This window comes from Musa acuminata, chromosome BXJ3-9 (genome assembly GCF_036884655.1).
Source record: "Musa acuminata AAA Group cultivar baxijiao chromosome BXJ3-9, Cavendish_Baxijiao_AAA, whole genome shotgun sequence".
NCBI lineage: Eukaryota > Viridiplantae > Streptophyta > Magnoliopsida > Zingiberales > Musaceae > Musa > Musa acuminata.
The window spans coordinates 9,543,443-9,565,520 of NC_088357.1; the positions used below are offsets into that span (position 1 = coordinate 9,543,443).

At 37.3% G+C, this 22,078-nt stretch overlaps 2 protein-coding genes across 2 annotated transcripts; both read right to left on the reverse strand.

Moving 5' to 3' along the window:
- Nucleotides 1–1,102: 1,102 nt before the first annotated feature.
- Nucleotides 1,103–4,274, reverse strand: LOC135649800 (homeobox-leucine zipper protein HOX16-like). The gene is made up of 4 exons (XM_065168630.1): nt 3,756–4,274; nt 3,538–3,671; nt 2,785–3,024; nt 1,103–1,626 (listed from the first exon to the last, which is right to left on the reverse strand). The coding sequence occupies exons 1-4, from the start codon at nt 3,856–3,858 to the stop codon at nt 1,312–1,314; spliced, it is 792 nt and encodes a 263-aa protein (XP_065024702.1). The 5' UTR covers nt 3,859–4,274; the 3' UTR covers nt 1,103–1,311.
- A 3,710-nt stretch (nt 4,275–7,984) lies between these two features.
- LOC135649905 (DEAD-box ATP-dependent RNA helicase 29-like) lies at nt 7,985–21,472 on the reverse strand. Its single transcript, XM_065168862.1, has 11 exons — nt 20,989–21,472; nt 18,720–19,881; nt 18,485–18,542; nt 17,390–17,491; nt 15,284–15,329; nt 12,582–12,658; nt 12,369–12,421; nt 10,870–10,951; nt 10,731–10,787; nt 10,066–10,198; nt 7,985–8,471 (listed from the first exon to the last, which is right to left on the reverse strand). The coding sequence occupies exons 1-11, from the start codon at nt 21,437–21,439 to the stop codon at nt 8,272–8,274; spliced, it is 2,421 nt and encodes an 806-aa protein (XP_065024934.1). The 5' UTR covers nt 21,440–21,472; the 3' UTR covers nt 7,985–8,271.
- Nucleotides 21,473–22,078: the final 606 nt, after the last annotated feature.

Sequence of the window (22,078 nt, forward strand, 5' to 3'; positions counted from 1 at the left end):
GAGTGTTGCTGATGTATATTTATTTGTTCCAGATGCAGGATTGAGTTAATTGGAACACAAAAACTAGACTCAATTATATGCATTTTTTTGTCTAAGCAGACTCCAATAATCAAATGCAACATACAGAGATTCTATTTTCCCTCTCATTTTAACAAATGTTTTTTTACTTTTAATCCTTGTTTTCATTACCCAAAGTATGGTATTTATAGAAATCATCACGGCGATATCTCGGATTCTAATCACGACAAAACAACATATATGTATCCTTCAAGAACAAGATATGATGTTTATCCTCCAAAAACAATCATGAGAACACCTAAGTTGTAAGAGTTCTAATAGACCCTTTCGAGTCAGAAATAGACATATATAGAATTAGACATAAACATAATTAAAATTTAAGATATTAATCTATATGTCAAACTTAATAGGTATCATCTAACTCTTTGGATCCCTAATAATATTAGACTATTCTTTTCATCTTCATCTGATATATGAATAATTCTTTTTAATCTAAATAGTTAACTTATTGAAGAAAATAATTGCAAAGACAACAATTAGTCGTCTTCTCCAACTCCATTGGCTATCTGAAATATAGGTCTCGATTAGTCTTGATGAAAACATTTATAGGACTATCTCGATTAGTCTTGATGAAAACATTTATAGGACTATTACATTGGATACAATTAGTCATAGTATTATACTCAATATTACAAATATTTTGTCAAACATTATAGTCCTTTTTTTTAATCAATTATTAGTTAACATAGGAGGATGAATGGAGGCAAGCAAAAAAACAGCAGAATGACATGATACTGACCCTTCAACTAATAGAATCAAATTGTCTCTTTGCATCAAGGTCCAATTACTATTGAAGATATATCCTCACTAATTAAGGAAATAAGTGCCTTTTTTCTCCACCTTAGAATATTCTTTTGCTTATATTGCCATCAAAAGAAAATAAATGGAGTAGCTCCAAGTGACAGTCAGGCCCTTGTCATCACAGTAATTAGGGTTTTCAGAGAACAAGATACTTGTAGAGGAAGAATGAGGATGTCAGCACGGTTTAAAGTTCATTGTATATGAGCAGGAAATAAGGACCATATCAAGAGGAAGATGACGAGAATATAATAGCACAAGGATAAATAGTGTTCATCTCTTAACCACTTAGTCCAGCTATTCAAACATGACACAAAGCACAAAGCACAAAGCACAAATTGAGGTCACCACCAACCCTAACATTACTTAACCACAAACACTTGGTAGAGGGGAAGTAGGAGGAGGAGAGGACGAGCAAAGCAGTGTTCACTTTCCTCAGTTCCAAACCCACCATCCTAGCTGAGCATCCTCCTCGGAATAGTAGTTGCACCCCTCGTCGCTGGCGTCGTCCTCCTCCGAGTGCACCCGGACATCGACCGGCCCCATGCTATGGTAGCCATCGGGGAGACAGGACTCCTCGCTGCTGTGCAGCAGCTGGTTCGCGTCGACCACCGCGCTCCCGCCGCTCCCCGTGCTCAGCCTGTCCTCGGCCTTTTTTGGGACGCCCAGGGACGCAGGATCATTGACTGATGCAGCCGCGGCCGTCAGTGCTGCTGCCTTACTCTGGAGCTTCTCAGTCAATGAGATGACCTGAAAGATACAGGGGAAGGTTGAACGTATAGGAATCGTACGTGGGCAATAGGAACAGTGCCACTCTCTTTCAAGGGTCACTTCCTCGTAGTGGTGCGGTAAGAACAAAAGCATTTCTCTCCTTTTTCTCCGAGCAGAAGGAAGAAACCAAATGCTTATTATTCTCCGCCATTAGCCATGCCCCAAGTCCCACAGTTGATGGAGACCTCAGACAGCTACTGTACAATATCTAGAATGGTCGTTGGTTTAGCTCGAGGAAACCTGATTCCTAGTTAGTCTTTGGTGGATACTCAGTTGGTGTTGCAGCAGTTGGTTCCAAGTTCCACAGTTGACGGAGACCTCAGACAGCTACTGTACAATATCTAGAATGGTCCTTGGTTTAACTCGAGGAAACCTGATTCCTAGTCAGTCTTTGGTGGATACTTGGTTGGTGTTACAGCAGTTGATTCCACTGCGTAACTCTACCAAACTAATCTATACATTGAACAAATTGATGATCACAGTGTGCATGAAGCTCCCGTCAGGTTGATCAATATATGCATCTTGATCTTTTAATTTAAGAAAATTATTTTACAACTCTGAGCACTAATTTTCAGGTCACAAAGAACAATCCTAGTGTTGCACTAATGTTTGTCCTGAAATTGATGGCAAAATTAATTATAAACATAATTTGAAGTATAGAGACAGGAAAAGCCTTCATCTTTCATATTCAAAATTTGAAGCCTTCTCTAGTGATATCAATCATGTACCTATTTTATTTTTTCAATATTTGATTAAAAATATTTATGTAGCACTCATTCTTCATTTTAGCTTGTATTGCATATCTAGTTTTTATTTACATGTGAGAGAGAGAGGATGTTAAGACTTATAAACATATTAGGTCTTTTCTTAAGAGCTTATGGTTTGAACAAGAAGATCATGAGTTAGAATCCTATGTCTTTCTTTCTCAATGTTATATTTGGGGTTCCCTATATTTGTCTTCCTTTCTCAATGTTATAGTTGGGGTTCGTTCACACGTGACTTGGACATGAGATGATATCAAGACTTATAAACATACTTTAGATTCCTGACTACTATCCAACTAAAAACTCTTATTAGAGATAAGGAGGAAAGTATTAATGAATGCCAAAGAACTCAGAGCAGGATGGGTGAGATTACCTGGGAGCGGAGGCCGTCGTTTTCCTTGAGAAGGGAGTCGTGATCGGAGAGGAGGGAGTTGTAGGAGGACTTGAGGCGATCGAAGTCGTGTTCCAGCTGCTTAGCCTTCCACCGGGCGCGACGGTTCTGGAACCAAACAGCCACCTGCCTCGGTTGCAGGCCGAGCTTCCGAGCTAGCTCGCTCTTTCGCTCCGGCTCCAGCTTGTTCTCCGCCTCGAAGCTCCGCTCCAGTAAGTGTACCTTTTACTTTCAACACTCACCGTCAAATTCATTCATGACCAATAAGAACTCAAACATTTGTCATGCAATCTCATCATTATATGCTAATTGTTGGTCAATCAGGGCAACCATTTCATCGTCAAGAACACATGGAACTGCTTTTGTATCTTCCCAGAGTGTTTCATGCATCAACCATTATGTGTTTTATGTAGTATTTGATGGCAACTGACAAGCAACACGTGATGCAGCAGGTCACATGGGCAGGGGGAATAACATCAAACACATGCTATTGTGGTCATGCTTCCTCTGCTATCTCATTTTATACACCAGATCTTGGACAAAGGCATACAAATTTGTTAGCTCTTATTATGTTCTTCTCGGTTCTCACATCGAAATCCAAAAGAAGGAATTCATAAGATGATGGATTTAGCTATGCGTGAATGAGAAGTGATAGCAGCAAAAACTTACACGATCATTAAGTGTGAACACTTTTATCCGCATCGAAGATGGAGGAGGGAGGAGGCGTTCTACTACCTGATCCGGCATGAGGCGGCGCTTCTTCTCCGGCAGTTGCTCGTCGTAGTAGTACTCCTCCTCCAGGATCTCGTCCGGCGACGTGAAGAACGGCCGCCGCTTGTTCGCGCCCTCCGCCAGTGACGATATCGCCCCTTTTATTCCGAAAATACCCCTCTCGATCAACCCTCAAATCAAGGGTATAATGGGAAATAAGTACTGTAGAACCTAAAGCTCACCTCCGAACACCGGACTAACGCCGCCGCTTCCCAAGAGGAGCATCCGCTGCCCGTGGTAGCGGTGCGACGAGGAGGAATCAAAGATCAGACGGGCAGGATCCATCGCCCGATCCCAGATCCGAGTAGTCGCCAGCGAGATCGAAGTCAGCTACAGTGGTAGCAGTATCCACGCGGAGCAATATCTATACAGACTCTATCTATAGAGGGATGGCTTGTAGGCCGGTTCAGAGGAAGGCGACGGCAGCGGTCTTGTGGCGGAAGAAGGAGGTACTCCAGAGGAGCCGCGTCGACGCCTTCATCGGGAAGAGAGAAAACCACATCATGCGGCGAACGCAGCCGGGGGGTTCCGACCGCCTCGAAACCTGCAGCACCTCGGCGCCGGCGGGAGACGCCGACCTTGAAGGAGGATCCGGGAGAAGACGCTAGCCGAAGCTCGAGATTCCCGGCGGCCGCAAGGAGCCGCCTCTGCTTTCGCCTTGTTTTTGGGGTGGAAAGCTTCGCGGCTAAAGTTAAAAAGGGCGGAGAAGCGGCTCTTTATAGACGGCTTGTGCACAAAATGACTAAAATACCCCTTTGAGAGTGGGACTTCGCGGACGACAGGGGTCACGACTTAAGCAACGGGGACGGATCGGCCCATACGGCGCTGTCGGCGGATAACGGCAAGCTGGTGTGGGCATAAGGAATCAAATGCCACGTGAAATGCTTAGGGATTGGGTGGCCAAATATGTGTGTCAAAATGATGAAATGGAACAACTACTATTATATAAATATTTATAATATTATATTATTTTTGAATTAAAAAAATATTTAAATGGATCTTGTATTCAATTTTGATCAATAATGGTATAGTTTTGTACCTGAAAATATGGCTACATATGTCCTAAAAAAACTATTAATGAATCCCATAAATATCATGTATATTAATGTTTGTGATTATATTCTTTTGGGCTCTTTTACTTTTTCTCTTTGCCACACTTTTAAAAACTCATATAATGAAAATATTTAAATCTTGGTATTTAGGGATTTCTTTAGAGTTCATAAATAATTAATATAAAAACGATATATATATATGTATATATGTATGTATATATACATATATACATACATATATACATATATATATATATATATATATATATATATATATATATATATATATGTATATGTATATGTATATATATGTGTATATATGTATATATATACATATATATGTATATATATATACATATATATACATATATATATATACATACATATATATATATATATATACATACATATATATATATATATATATATATATATATATATATATATATATATATATATGTATGTATGTATGTATGTATATGTATATGTATATATAATAGGTGTTGTTCTTAACATATTAGCATAAACTTTTATTTTAGATTGATGCCCAATCACCATGTTCCATGTATTCATCATGTAACACAGAGGTTTACACGTAATTTTTCTTTTTTAATTTTAAGAAAAAAGTTATTAAAATCCTTTGTGAAAAATAATTATGCATTTACTCTTTTTGTTAAAGAAAGGAAACCATTCTACTTGTGTGGTTTGTGCATTTAACTTTCTTCACTAGGTTTCAACCAACACATATATTTATGTGGTTATATGCACCTCCAAGTTTCATATAGTCAACCACAAATTTTCTTGTTATATTCTTCTAGGGAAATTTGTTTTCTCTTAATATATTATCATAATTAATGCATTAAAAAAGTATCTATTGAGATAATTCGATCGATTAATATATTATTTTACAAGAGATAGATCTCGTCATTTAATATAATATATTTTTTATTTTTAAAATATATTAAGAAAAGGATATATCATCTTCATTACACTTGTTTATATATATATATATATATATATATATATATATATTTGAATTTTTATTGAAATAAAATTATATTTTTCCTCATACGATGAAGCACAACAAATTATAATCCCATGGACTTATGCCATAACTTCTTATCAGCTTAAGAAAGGAGTAATCATCACATTATTGCCTTTACAGACGAACTCTCCTTTTGACATATACTATATGAGACAAGGCAAGATGGAGGAGGCAGCACAAGGATTTCAAATGAGTCGTAGTATTAGAGAAGCTTATCTGTAAACAAGTCGAGGTGAGGTGGGGATATGGAAGTCACCACCAAGATGAAGCCAAGGAGGAGGGGCCTCACTAGGACCCACCTATCAGGGCGGTACCTCTAGACAGGTGTTTGTGCGGCCCCACCGAGAAAAGGATGGACGCACCCCCATGTCGGAGCAGCACATGGGGAGAGGGAGGTTGGTGGAGGACTGTGTACCACCTTCTAATAAACTATTACTGCACTCATGTTATGGATGTGGGAGAGTAGGGCATGCAGCTTCCTGGAAGTTGAGCCAACCTCTCTCTCTCTCTCTCTCTCTCTCTCATGCTTGAATGATTGAGCTTGGAAGCTGCAATTTGATAGTTCCTCAAACTCTGATGTGCAAACAAGCTGATGATGACATTACAAACAGGTTTTTTTAGCAGCTGAAGGAGATACTGATTGAAGTATGGAAAGTAGAAGATGACAAGGTTGCTAATTTTGCAGCAGTATATATCAACTTCCAACATGTTGAGAAGAAAAAGCAAAAGGTTTCATGATCAAGAAGAAGATAAACTGCAAAGGAAGAAAAAGCAAAAGGTTTCATGTACAAGTCTTTTGCTGGAAAGCAGGCTATTTCTCTTGGACCAGTTCACTATGATTCTTACTGATCTAAACCCTATTTTGTTTCAGAGATAACTATCTCAGGCATCTCAAACTTCAATCTCATCCCATGGAGTATAAACTTCACCATCACGAAGTGGGCCTCTGGAGACTGGTGCTCTGAAGCGTGCAATGCGTGACATTTTTAGGGTTTTGGTTCCATATGCACCTCAGATGTCATCCCCAGCTTGCATGGTCCAACCTCACCTGTCATCTGTAGAGGAAGAAAGGCATATATGAACAGTGCCATCACATTTAGGAAGGACTGCCTTCTCAACTTGCCACTGGATCGAGTGAGGCATTGAATTCATATTCTATGTAGGTGTCTAAAGTGGTGGAGAATCTTCCTCTCCTTTTTTCTCTACTGCACACACAACTTGGTGTGTCTCCTCTCTCCTACCAACAAAGCAAAGTAGAGATGCTAACAAGTACCATGGGACTTGCGTTAATTAAGCTCCCTCCCCCATTAACCCATATGGAATCTGGGGAACCACACAGGAGGTGGCACAGCTCTGTTTCCCATGTCACTTCTTTCTTTAGGCACCACCACCATGTTGTTGCTACTAGTAAGATGATGCCCATTACCAGCCAGGTTATAGATAAGGTTTTAAATCCCGATTAGGTATTGAATTCGAATATCTTTTAAATTATTTGGTTGATTTATGATTGATGCAATTTTAACTAAGACATTATAAAAGAGGAGGACAAATAAATACACGATTCGAATTTATGATATGCTTTGATATCATAATAAATATTTTTGTTCTTTTTCAGGAAAAGACCCAATATGTTTACAAGTTTTATCGCATCAATTGTTTTTTTATGATATTTAAAACCTTGATCATTCCAATTAATACAGCATAATTCTTCACCTTAAACTAAGGAGGAAGATGGGGAAAGAAGCAAGTTTGCTTCTTTCTTTAGTGGCATCTTTTGAGTCGAAAAGGACACGAGCCTCTGCGTTGTGTGTGACAAAGTAGAGATTCGCTATCTTTCTTCGACTTTCTACTTAGCAGAACAAGATGGACATCGTTGCCATGCTGCTACAATATATCTAAGGAATAGAAACAAAAGCTAGTGGAAAGGCTGATACGGCCGGCGATGGGATGAGCCAGTCACAAGCGGGAAGACTTTTAGATTTGGAGTAGGGTGAGTCGGATGAATCCAGTAGTGCTCCTCTTTCACTTTCCTAGTGCTTGTGTTTTTATGTCGCAGAGGCATGTAAATGAAGAGCAAGTTGACTAACAATTTTCTCTCCGCCATGGTGATTAATGGGAGTTGAGATATGATCACACTTGCACTTGCATGGTTTCAAGGTCAACGCTTATTCATCTTGTTGACCTTGGTGTTGAATCAAGCTCATGCCTGCAGGATGAAACACCTCTCTCTATCTAATCTAATTTACCTGCGGTCAGATATAAGAGAAACATGACTATAACTGAGTGAAATCTGAGATGCAAAGCAGGAAAGAAATAAAGAAGATATAGCTTATAAGAATAAATCAAAACTGGATTGCAACCTTGGCTACAGTGTTCTCACTATTTGCACCAACTCTCTTTTGCCAGCTCAGATGGTTCCAAGGATAATTGCTGCTCAGTAATTGCGTCAGAACTATTTAGGGTTGACTGTGCTGATCTATAGAGTGAAATCTAAATATACTTTGGTTTACAAGAATAAAACAAAATTGGTGAGCAACTTCATCAGCCATATTGGCACAACATACATACTGCAGGCTCTGATTGAGCTGTTTTAAAAATCATTCACCTTTCTCTCTTACCACGCTTCTGTTTACTGAATCTCTTCCCTTTGGAAGATTTGGTCTTCAGATGAGCAATTTTGTTGGCCTTCTGCTGTCTTCCTTTGCGCACTTGCTCAGGGTCTTTTAGCTCAGATGGCACGTTAGCATTGGGAACAGACCAACGCTTCCTTTTACCTTTATAATGCTGCTTATTTCCTCTCTCTATGGAGAAAGAAAAAAGTTCAGTCTTAGAGTCTAAAAAAAAAGAGACATTTTGCAAGAAGAATGCAGGAAAAGAAATTTTCAAGCCATAAATTATTTATAGCAAAGACACTACTATCAAGAAAGTAAACATACAAATAACTACAAGAAAAAAACTGCCTGTGAAACCCTACTGTAAGGGTGTCCCCTTGGACTAGATCTCAAAGTCAGTATAAGCAAGAGACAGGAAAGCACTAAAAGAATTTAGGCCGATAACACTATTTAATGACCGAGATTTTCCCTCCAATTATGTTCCTGACAAACTTCACTTTTCCGTCATCACTCATTGCGTAACAGGTGAGCTAGAAGATCTGAAAGCCATTTTTTTTATCTCAAGGCAGACAACACATCATGTCATCAAAAAAGCAGATTTTAATGGGTCAGTCAAACAGACCCTCTTTGAATATAAATAAAGAACAATCATAATCTTAGTTTATTAACTACTCTTGGAAACCCATTATGACTCTCAAGAACTGTATACAACTTCAACAGCATCAATCATGCATGCCAGCTGTACTAATCCATGCCAGAGACATTGGTCCTGTTTGTGTGTGTGTGTGCATGCCAACCAAGTGCTGGTTTGCTGCAAACTCAACAAACCATGCTGATTCACACAGGAGCAGTCCAAACTCATGTCATGGTTCTAGGAGTTGCTCCTCAACAGGCTGCAACTCAGGTGGGTCAACGGTAGCCTATTACCAACGTTCTAAATCATAGTCGAATACCAGTTTCTGTGATCTGCTGAACCAGTACATTACCAATTATACCAAGTAGTATACTAACCAATGCAACCCAGTACTAACCAAAAAGAAATAATACTAACAGAAACCAGACCATATGGTCTAATGCCAGTCCTTTGTCAGACCTATAATACTGAACTGTACCAACCGTTATTTGAAACCTTGCCTGGTACCAAATGTTAAGAAGAATGGAGAACATTTGATGAGTCCAAGACAGATACACACACACACACACACACACACACATATATATATATATATATATATATATATATATATATATATATATATATATATATATATATATATATGCATGTGTGTATCCAATGGTTGAACTACAATCCAATGGCGAGAATTGAGGTATCAATACTATCACCTCAAGATCTATCACTGGATTTCATGTTGAAAGATGAACATAATCTATGACATTCAATATATTTAAGAGCAAAAATGTCTTTTGAATAAATTTTGATATTAATCGAACTATCAAAAAATGAACAATGAAAAACACATTCATCCAAAAATTTATGATTTTCAGAATATTTCAATATGATCCAAACAACTGATCATGATCTAAAAAGTGTAAGTGACCAAATACAAAAATATTAGTAGCACCACTGTACCATCCCACTCTTAGGGATAGTGATATGTTTTTCATCTCTCAGTGACAGATAACAGATCCAATATATGAAAAACTTTTTTTTTGCATTTTTAGACCATCAAATAATCTTCATTTCTTGATTGAATGTTATTAGTTTTGTGGTTGACAAACCAATAAGTATTGACAATTAACCAAAAATAATGAATTGCATTACCTGCTAACCCACCCTCCTGCAAATTGTCTTTTTCCATTCCACCAAGAGAGATCCTTTGATGGGAGCGTTCCTTCCATTTCTTGTATAGCCCTGTTTTGTCAGCCTTAACTTTTGCACCACTTTCGTTCTTGATCTAATGCATTAGGAGATCCATTAATCAATATGTGGCTTCATCTATATGTAGTTATAAACTAAACAATATGTAACTATGCAGAAGTAGATAAAATGGAGTTGACAAACTTATGAAACATGTAATCCTTATCAAGAAAATATCCACAGGTACACAAGGTAAAAATAGAACAACAACTGAACAGTATAAAACAAACTTCTGCTAAAGCATTATCACTTTAGTAACAAGAGCACTTGAAAACTTATGAACCAATAAGGATGTTGCTCCATGCAAAGTATGTGTTGTTTAAACTTGACCTAAAAAGACTGAAACCAACAATACAGCAATGGAAGAGGCACGTCAAGAGAACTGATGCAGAAACAGCCACAAGAAGTTACACAGACAGGTCCGCATTAACAAAATAGACATATCAGAGTTGCATTATAATACAGCAACTAAAATACATCTAATTTAAATTTTGTAGTCATTGATCGGCAATCCAAGATGGGAAATACCATGCACCATGTGAAATCTGTAGGAACAAGAACCATCATACCTTGCCCGAAACTGTGACACGGTCCCCACTGTTCAATTTTATATACTTCTTGCTTCTCTAAAACCAAAAATAGGAAAAACAAAGTAAATATCTTTCAGAAAAAATGATAAACATGCTCCTTGTGTCATCAAAAGAATACCTTGTCCCAATGATATTGAGATTTTTGCTTCTGCAGACCAGTACTATCATCTCCGACTAGATCAAGAACAGCAGCATCCAATCTGCATAGATACTAATATCATTATAGAAAATAAAGTGAAAGACCTCCATCCATTGAAAACATCAACAACAGCACCAGTGCATTAAAGCAATAAAAGGCTCCATCTTTCATGCCAACAGATAGGAAGATTTCTCAGTTCTCAGCAGTCATCAATAAGTTTTGAAAGCACATTAAGTAAAACTTTTCCCTTTTCACATAATGATTAAATCTTAAAAGCTAGTTGATATTCATCAGCCTCAGAAGTATGGTAAGGAAAAATCACCAAGAATAGATCTTTAGGAATTTCATGATGAGTAGTAAAATGGAAATTTTAGGAAGCCTAATAACCTTTTTCAAATCTTCATTCATGTAGACGTGAAATTCTATTGAGAATAAGAAGGTGATGAGATTGAAGATTGACTGTCACTAATAATAACATAGCTGACGAATGTTGGAGGTACCAACATACTATTGAACTATACTATGTCAGAAAGATACAGGCATGATTCTGTGCCAGGAAACAGAAATGACTTCTTGAATGGTCTGCACAACAAAATCAGTAAGTATGAATAGGAGACATTATATAACCCAAGCCAATGTGTGCTTATGCAACTTGTCTTCAACACTGGAAGTAGGTTGTGACTGTTAATGTTATCCAATGTGCTTGCTCTATAGTGTATTATTTAACCAGTCAAATAAGTGGATCTCATCATTGATCTTTGTGGTGAACTTTTCTGTATTTCTGATTCATTTCAGGATAATTAAATCTAAGGATCACAATTTTGTATACCAATAGTATACTGGTCAGGGCTCAGAGTAGGTACCATACTGGTCCATACCAGTGTACCAAGTGACAGTTTGACGGTATATACCAAGTTTTGAAAAAATCCTGAAAAAAGATTGGAAAAACAAAAGAAATAAACTGCCTGGTACAACGCCTGTACCACCTTTTACCAGTTAATATAGGCCCTGTCCCGAGCAGTATGGGTTATGTGTCGAGAGTACCAGGTGGTACAGGCCCTACATAAAGGCCATGTATCGGGCATACTGCCCAGTTTACCCTGATCCTGCATACTGGTAAGCTATCGGACCGGTAAGTACCATCTGTACCATATACCATACTGAGAAATATTGTAAATATTGATCAAGTCCCTGCTGGATGAGATATTCACCCAATATCATTCTCTTTTAACTTCAAACAAAAGATAATAATGATCAGCAGTTGCCAAAGATGATACTTCTGAGTCTTATAATCATGCTAAAAAAAGAGTTATTTTGACAATCCATTGCACTACTTTGGTTTATTTCTGGTGTAAAAGTGCAGATTCAACTTGCGTAACAAGTGACTGATTGAGTATTTCCCAACATAAATTCAGCTACAAATAAAGATGGCAGATCAACTGAGGAGAAACATTTATTCAGCAAAAAATTTGTGATACCTGCTTGATCCAAAGCCTTCATCATTCTTTACTGACAATCCTGCCTCCAAATGCTGTAACAGTAGTGACATGAAATGTCTAATTATTTGTGTAGAAGTTCACATGAAGATGGTTTAGATATAAGCTCTTATAATTCACATCGCGGCAAATAGCATAAAGAAGAAGCGCACGAAACATTCTCAATAATAAACTAGATAAGGATGAAAAATATACCTGATTTGTGGGAACAGAACTTATATAATATTCGTCATCCTTAAAATTTGACACCTTTCTTTTTGCACAACAGATATCTAATATTACAAAATACCAAAGAAACAAAATTAAACACTAACCATATAACTATCTATCATTAACAGACATTAAATCCGGCACATACCAAGAAAAAGTAACTAAAAGCAATATATGCTCAGTAATCAAAGATTAAATTAGAAAAGTTTAAAAAATACAACAAAGTGTAAAGCCCCAATAATTTTGGATCAGCTACATGGTTTTCTTTATCGGCATTGAGATCCATAAACAATCATATGTTTCGTTAAATTAAGAGTACTTATATCCTTAAATTAGTTTTTTTAAGTCTTTCTCATTTCACCTCTTCTAGCTATCGCATCTGTAAATCTCCTAGACACCATACAATCTTAAACAATTTTTCTTCATTTTACCCTCTATTGAATAAATCTATACCTATTTGTTCACAAAAATTATTCTTTTCCTATATTTCCTATTACCTCTATACATCACCTGAGGATTATAATATCAGTAACACAAATTTTTTTATATGTTATTTCTTAACTATCAACACTTTGATCCATAAAACATTATTAGTCTCATAATTATTTTATAATTTTTTAATCTCAAAGAAACCTAATGATCATATAGGACTCCTAAAGTCTCTTGTAATTTTAATCAATTTTGTTTTTACTCTATCAATAATATCTTCATCCATCTCTTCATCTTGTTGAATAATTAATCCAACATACCTAAAACTTTTACTTAGTGAAACTTCTTGCCCATCCAACTTACTTATTTCTAAATATTTTAGTCCTACTTAATGTACACAACCTTAGAAAAATTTATATAGATTTCCTCTGTAACTCAAGTTTAGAATTAATTCTGTTTAAACTCTCGTCAACTAATACAAAATCATCAGCAAACTGAGATCCATGTTTATTGATATCTATCATAGTTGCTATCAATGACATAATGTAACCCTCCATTTTTTTCAATCAGACTTGGGATTGACATTTGCAGTGTTCCTCTTAAATCCCAATCAACTAGCACATTATGTGTCATTCACATGGTGAGTCACATAAGAGTGCTAGTAAAACCTAGAAAAAAAGGAAAAATCTCAAGAAAAGAAATGGCTAAACATAAAGAAATACAATCATCACGTTACACCCAAATAAATTTCACAAATGCCTTTTGGAAATTAATAAATTTCTTTTCTGTCTTCTTTTTTAGCCTATGTTGATTCCTAAATATTCCCTTTTCTGTATTCTTTATCATCCCTACTTTTTAATTTCTCCTCTCGTTGCCTTACACTTTATCTTGTTGCACATTTGCAGGGTTGCAAGATCATAGTTGGTGTCGAGAGAACAAGGTTTTATATCTTGACCATACCGGTCTATATGGATGAGTGTTCACTGGTCTACACTGAAACATATAGCTCAAAACTAAAACATCACAATTTGTTTGTATTTTTTTCACTACAATGTTATCTACCAGTCCAATAAGTTAACAAAACTGGTAAGGAACTGAGATATAAATTCTTGGAAGAGAGAATATTGAATGCGAGTTCATTGGGGGTCTTAATGCTGGGCAAAAGAAAAGAAAATGGGAAGGGAAACTATAGGAGAAGACAAAGATTAAAGGGACAAAAAAGAAACAAAGTGAGAGAGTAAAAGAGAGTTGAATGGGTGGGTGGTGGATGGTGCTATTGTCAAAGGCATGAGCCTGTGACCATATTGTTACAGTTTCTGCTATGTGCTGGCAGCCACACAGGCCTTGTTATGTATCAGCCAACCCTCCTAGAGCTACTGGAAGTTTCCAGTTGCAACTGGCCAGGTGGCAGAACAGTGTACATGAAGTAGTGGAAGGAAGAAAGAAGGAAAAATAGGACAAACTTCAAAATAAATGATAACTCTTCAGAATAGCACTTACCAGTTCACAAAGGGCGATATGGCATGTACAACCTAATCTTGGTTGAGAATTCTTTAAGATTTCAGACTCTAGATTCTAGAACATAAAATTAAAAGGGCATCCCAGCTCTAGTATGGTGCACCTGGAGCCAATCTAATCCAAATCACAACTGGTGGAACGACAGGTGGATTGAATTGAACAACAACCAATATAATACAAATCACAAGTAAGTGATACTTGTAATGGTTAGTTCAGCCCAATAAAAGAGAGGCATCTAGATGGGACCTAAGTGATGATTTTTGGAATCCACCAGTACAAGATGATCCAAAGAGAACTTTAAGTCAACTTTTATATTATCTTTAATCTGACATCTGAACTCATTTGGCATCAAGAGGTCAAACCTTTTGTGCCTGTAACCCCACAAAAGGTGCCGGTTAACAAAATTTTTAATTTTCCAACACCTCCTCCACCAAGCCACCAAAAACAGCACATACCACATACTTGGACCAATACACACAACCCTTATAATATATCATATTCTTTTTAAATTTTCTCGCTATTGGTACCTATAATTGCTATCCTACAGCTGAATTGATTCCAAAAAAAAGATTCAGATTCCATTAAGATTATATTAGAACTTAATCTTAAAAGCCTCCAGATCAGTGATGTTACTATTAAATGTTAATCTAGTTTGAGTAGCTGACATTAAGTTGAAAAAGTAATTATAGAAACCTATGTGCCATAGTGAATGAACATAACAAGAGCAAGAGGAAGAGAACCTTTTTCCATCCAGTCTACCGACAATTCTTTTGCAGCCTCCATCCCCTGCATCTCAAAAAGGACAAACAAGACCTAATATTTGAGCACAAGGTTACAGCGATTCTCCATAGAAAAGGATGGTGAGAAAAAGCATAATTTTCCCTCCAATCAGATTTGACATAATAAATAACAATACATGTTAAACGCTAAACGACATTGTAGAGAAATGACTTCCAAATCATAGATTAATAGATGCATGCACACAAAAACTGTAATCTTTTCAATCCATCCACCCTAACCCTTTCAGGTGTCATTATGCATGACCTAGCACATGAAATTACGAGTGTCATACATGAAACTACCAGAAAAACAGTAATATTATCTTCTCGTTCGTTCTGAACTTGCGAAGCATTGCAAGCAAGATGATCAGCATGGCCCTCAAATTACTTATGTTCATTTTTCATTAAAAATATTAACTTGGCCTGAAGAAATATATTTCTAATTGCTAACTGCACCATGCCTTCATCTAGTTTACATTGATACTTCATCAATTTATGGATCATAAAGCATGCCACGAAATTATCCACTGATTACATTTCGCAACCATGATGCATAAAAAAATAAAAATTGTTTTTCCCTTTTTTGCATCAAAATTTTATATTTGTTATTTTTTCTTCAAAATATGTCACTTTTCATACTTCTATATATTTTTTAAGTCTCATTGCAAAAATAGCTTCCAAACCAAATCAAGCTATCCTTTGCAGTTTTTATCTAAGCAAGGTTTTTGACTGAGCCCATATGATGAGAGTGAAGCTAACCTTTCGATGCATGCTTATAAAAAGACAATTCTCTTCAACCTCAAACTAGTTATGCTGGCAATAGGATATCATGAGGCCAAGAAAAGATTGCAGATAGAGTCACCATGGTAGCAAAATTATGCTTGGTTTTAGAATTTATTTTCTCTTTATTTTCTTAACTAGCAGACATACAGGAGAAGGCTTCACTTCTCTGTGCCCATACCTGATTGATCAATGGATTCGGCAACAACAACTTTCGGACAAGAATCATATATGGATACATAGGTGAGGGGTAGGCAAGTGATTTTGCTTGAGTTAGCCAAATTCAATATAACTCCAAGCAGGTTTGCAAATCTTAACCCAAGTCATTAGATGATAGCAATCAACTAATCCTAACTGTTTTTGTAATTACAAATGCTTTCCAAACATATAAACATCATCTCATTTGCTATAGCACAAGGGAGGACCAAGGCATTAGCAGAAGACCAGAGATTTCTTCAACGATTGAAACATATTCTGTCTGCAACAGGTTTTCCTTCACTAATTACTTGTTTGTCCAACAACAAAATGATGCACTAACTTTAGTGAGAAGTCCTACCAAAAATTGAAACATATTTCTGACACTCTCATGCAAGAAGCAACTTGATGTTCCAGCCATTTATATTGATTAGTTCACCAATAAATGAACCCATAGATAATTCTATTTATTCATCTATACTTACAAGGCAATTAAGAAAACCAGCATAGATAAGGTAAGTATTGCTGCTTTGACAGCATACTATCATCACAATTCTACTTTACAAGCAAGTCCTGATGAAGTTGCTACTGTAATATCCCCTCTAAATTTACCATCCTAATTTTCATCTGCAAATAAACCATAAAATGGACTTTTCATTGTAATAATGTTGTGTTTTGGTAGTAATTTAAGGACATGTGGTAGCACGCAAATACATTCAGTTAATCTACCATTACCCAAGGTTAACAGTCACCGGCTTCTAAGTTGCCAGCAATACCAGTAGGATTTTTTTCATACGCCATCTAGCAGCTTTGCTAAATTAAAACTGAGCTATACCAATCAATAGTTTTGTATGACAATTGAGACCATCATCAACTAAAAGACATCATCATCTAACAAATATAACTGATTTTTCAATAAGTTAACACCCACTCGGCAACCTAGCAGCCAATAACCATAAAAATATCTCTCCCGACGCAAAGATGTTGACAAATAATACTCAGCCTGCATATGAAATAATGTTCACAGTTCTAATTGCAACATTCTTGGAACTTATGAAGTCAGCTTTATCATTCAGACAGATAAAGGTTCACCTTTGATGCATCATCAACAGAACGTTTCTGATGGGCCAATTTGATCACTTCCTCATGAACTGCTCTCTTTTTCCTCATCACTTCAAGACATTGATTGGAACCCTATGACAGATAAGCCAAGTATAAAGACAAAAAAGATGCTACTTCCTAAATCGTAACTGTAGAACTCCAAAAGACAGCGATTATATAAACTTGTAATACTTTAATCCCTGACAAGGACAACAAGAAAATAAAACTATAAGGCAAGATATGCGAAGCTCACTAATGGCAAAAAGTCACAAATCCTAACAACTTACCTGTAAAATCTATCAAAGACACAAATTCTACTGTCATTACCTGTCATCCTTGATTTCTGGTGGGAATGCAAATTTATCAAAAATCAACATGCATGCTTGATATTCTCCATAAACATCAAATATGTGCTTTTTGCTTCATGCTTAATTTGAATTCCATGAATCTCTAGTAGTAAGACATCGTATTTCTTCTATTTGCCAATATTGCTTAACATTTTGGTTCCGGTAGGAACAATGATGTAAATATGATTTCTAAATATCAGGCCAATCCAATTTGCGGGAAAAATATTTTATGTTTCCTTAATATTTTCAGCAAATCTTAGAAGGGACATCAGAAAATAATATAACAAATACTAAATAGACAAACAAAAGAAATAGAAGAGAAGGAAAGGAGAGCAAGGAGGGCATTTCCTTAGTCTCTTATTTCACATTTGTTGCTACCCTAGTTCCCTATCTACAAAGAAGCTTTGCATCTTCTTATCTGAAAGTTAGATGATTTTCATTGATAATACATGACAATTTAACTTTTGAGTGATGGATATTAATAATTGATTTGTTGTTGTTCACTTTGTTGCTCAACTAATTCAAAGTTGACCCTGACCAATATATCCTTGGTTCTTGCAAGCCTTCGACCTACTTAGATAGGAAATCATTATGAAAATATGATGCTAGGTTGCTTGATCATAGAAAATTCTACAGAAAAATAACAAGTGAAAGATAAATGCAACATAAAAGAATATATATAAATCATCGCATATTATGTTAAATCACTTCTCGAAGTAAATGAAATACATGCTATTACTTGTGCATTTTTTGACCTTGCAGCTTCTCCTTCAGCCTCTAATATGGTCTGCTTTGGCCTGGAATGTTAAACCAGTAAGAACAAATCTAAACACTATACATATATAAAGCAGCAAATTCATTTCATTCTTCCTCATTTGATTTTTTCCCAAAAATAAAGAATAAACTTATTAAACAAGCAAGTATATACAGAATCAGAAGATGGATATTAAATACAAGAGCATTACGAAACTTACCTAAATGCCTTTAATCGTTCAGAAAAAGCAAGTGCTGCTAGTTCATTTGATCCCAGGACGCTTCGGAAGACTGGATGCAACCCTTCACGAGGTAGATCCTTTATTCTTCTAATGGATTCCCTCGAAGGTAAAGGTTTTCCCTTAGAATATAATCGAAAGGCATTAGCACACACATTTTGTAATGAGATTAGTTCTGTGTTTCCATCAGTAACCTCCCGGACTCTTTCTGAAACAAGATCTAAAGTTGGCTGAGGAAAACGTCCATATATTGTTTCTCCATTTGCAAGTGCTTGATCAATCCTTGAGTATACTGCCTCCATGTCATTGAGAATTTCCTCTTCACTAGGGGCAGGTCTAAGTGGTTTTGATAGGAAAAGATGAAGGTCTAATAGGTAAGGCATATCCTCTGTTGTAACAAAAGAATAGGCAGTACCCGTCCGACCCGCACGAGCTGCTCGACCAACTCTATGGACAAAAAGTTTAGGCTTTGGAGGGAAGTCCCAATTCACAACATTATCAAGCAAGGGAATGTCTAAGCCCCTTGCAGCAACATCTGTCACAATTAACAGCATAGTTTTCCTTGCTCTGAACTTTGAAATGTGAATCTTTCGGGCATCCTGATCCATATCACCATAGGAAATGGAAGGTTCAATACCCTCTTCTCTGAAGAGAATATTCAGAAATTCCACATGATGCTTAGTACTAACAAATATCAAGGTCTGCTGATCAGAACTGATATGTTCCCTGACTAAGTACAACAAAGCAGCAAGTTTCTCTTCATGACGCAATGTGAAGAACATCAGCTTAAGATCTGGGCTAATCTTGGTGTCTAAATCAAGTCTTACAAGTTGCGGGTCACGCAGACCAGCCTTGGCAAACTCTGCAAGTGCACTTGGCATGGTAGCACTGAAAAGCAAAGTTTGGCGCATATCACTTAGCTGTGAAAGAATTTTGTGTAACTGCTCAGCAAAACCCATACCAAAGAGACTGTCAGCTTCATCAAACACTACATATTCCACAGTACGCAAAGACATGCCCTCCACCTCTGACAAATGATGCATGAGCCGACCAGGAGTAGCAATTATAATATCAGGATTTTGTGCTAGCTCTTCAAACTGATCTTCCATATTATCCCCACCTACCAATAGACTGGTGCGAAGATCTGCAGAGAATTGAAACATATAAAGTGAAAATATAGAGAACTTCAAGAAATTGAAAGAATTGATAAAGTAATCAATGAAAATATGTGTTACATTGAATATTTTAAAAGTTTTACACATTTCCTTTGCTATCAAGAGTAAAAACAAGAAAGGCTCAAGTGTATACTTGTGCAATTTATAAAATGATTAACATACAAATCCAACTGTGCAGTTGAATGAATCATGGCAAGCAGCCATTGTGCAGTTTGAAAAAGGTCTTGTTCTTTTCTTTTTGCTGTTTTTATATCATTTGTACTGTTTAATAGAATTAAAAAATTGCTTCAAATGTGGAAGAAATTAGTACCAATCATCTTGCTTGCAACTGCCAATGCTAAAAATAATGTGCAAATGAAAAAAAATTTGATTCGTGAACAGTAGACATGATTCTGAATATGGCCTGAAAAGTGAAAAAGAAATAGTAATAATGATTTTTAAATGAAGAAAGTTTGATTCATGAAGAAATGACATACTTAAACATGAAACATTGATAAACAAGATTTCAAAAATGGCCTATAAAGTGAAAAAAAATCCAATTAAAACATAAAAGCAATCAAATGAGTCCTCGTGTCCTTTTTTTTTTCCTTTATGTAAATGTTCAATTTCCAACTAATGATGTTACCATGCACCAAGTCTCCCACAAAAAACTATCATTCTGAGGCAACAAATCAGCTCTTCCCCCTAAACTTTTACTGCATCCCATGGTTACAACTCAAATAACTAGTACAATAGTCATGATGGTAGGGAGCTTTAATTCTCAAATTTCGCAACAATGTGAATTGGTGCTTATAATACCATTCAGAAGTTGGTATTTCTTCATCACAAGCCATCTAAAGACAAACTTTTTATTAAGTACTTAGGATTTAACTATTATACTAAAACAGTAGCTTGTTTGCACCAATGATGACCCATACCTTCATTATCGGTTTTTATTTCTATTCCAAATTCTCAATTTCCAGTTATTTCAGAAATCTTGCATCATTTTGGGGAAAAAAACAGCATCTTTTCGCTGGCATCTGATCGACGAGTTAAACAAAGGGAATAGACAGAAAAGGGTAGACGATAACACCAACCAGTGAACCTGCCAAGTTCCTTGGTGAACTTGAGCGTCTGGAGAGCGAGGTCCCTGGTGGGCGAGAGAATAAGGGCGCGGACACCGGCCTGCGGCACGTGCTGCCGGAGCTTCTGAAGCATGGGGACGAGGAAGGCGGCGGTTTTCCCGGACCCGGTGCGGGCCATGGCAACGACGTCAGCCCCGGAGAGGATGAGGGGCATGGTCTTGCGCTGGATCGGCGTGGGCACGCGGTATCCCTTCCGCTTGACGCCGCGGTAGACCTCAGAGCAGAGGCCGAGCGACTCGAAGCCACCGGACTTGGCCTTCTTGATCTCTTTCATCCGCCGCTTCAGCTCCGCCTTGGAGCTTACCCCCACCATCGCCGCCATCTCCTCCTCCGCGTCCGCCACACTGAATCTTTCTCGGGTCTCTACCGGCTTTCTTGGGGTTTTTTGGCCCGTTCTCGCCATGGGAGCGAGAGGAGGCAGGCGAGCGGAGGGACGAGTAGGGTTTTCGTTGAGGCTAAGTTAGCTCATACTTAAGCCAAGAAACAGCGGTCCGACTTAGATCACACCGTTTTGGTTCGTACTAACCCGGTCTAATGTCCTGACCCAATTTGTGAATTAAACCGGTTTGGTTTATTAATATTTCAGCGTGCCTTTTATTTTTCGAAGTACTTCGACGAAATGTCCTCTTTACCCTTTAAATTCTTCCTTGTATGGGCGTGTCTAAGTGAAGGCCACGCTGGACCAAACCTTACGCTCGTCGTCGTCCATCGCCACGTCATCTTGTCGTGAGTTAAACCGGGAAGTGAAGCAGCGACCGTGGTTGGTGCCACCTGCGGACTTCGACGATCCATATGGTCAGTCAAGCGCACGTTTGCAACGTCGACGGTGTGCATGCGCATCATGATCTCTATGCAAGGCACCACCACAGCCGTCCATTCTTTGGCGGGACCGACCTTCCTCTTCTCCCACCGACCCGTTCCTCCCTTCACCAACCTCACTTCTCCCATTTCAAAGGCCAAGCAAACACGACCATACAACCAAAGTAGCCGCCACCCTCCTCTCCCAAATCAAGATCTCCTCCAAGTACAATACAGATCCAAT

What these genes read in the sequence shown, in the direction of transcription:
- LOC135649800 (XM_065168630.1), bottom strand. Translation starts at nt 3,858, where the DNA reads ATGGATCCTGCCCGTCTGATCTTTGATTCCTCCTCGTCGCACCGCTAC. An exon ending in CGTTAGTCCGGTGTTCGGAG is followed by an intron (nt 3,672 to 3,755) that starts GTGAGCTTTAGG and finishes TCGGAATAAAAG; the next exon opens with GGGCGATATCGTCACTGGCG. An exon ending in ACGACGGCCTCCGCTCCCAG is followed by an intron (nt 1,627 to 2,784) that starts GTAATCTCACCC and finishes TGTATCTTTCAG; the next exon opens with GTCATCTCATTGACTGAGAA.
- LOC135649905 (XM_065168862.1), bottom strand. Translation starts at nt 21,439, where the DNA reads ATGGCGAGAACGGGCCAAAAAACCCCAAGAAAGCCGGTAGAGACCCGA. An exon ending in CAAGGTCAAAAAATGCACAA is followed by an intron (nt 17,492 to 18,484) that starts GTAATAGCATGT and finishes TATCTGTCATAG; the next exon opens with GGTTCCAATCAATGTCTTGA. An exon ending in CTGTTGATGATGCATCAAAG is followed by an intron (nt 15,330 to 17,389) that starts GTGAACCTTTAT and finishes TTTGAGATGCAG; the next exon opens with GGGATGGAGGCTGCAAAAGA.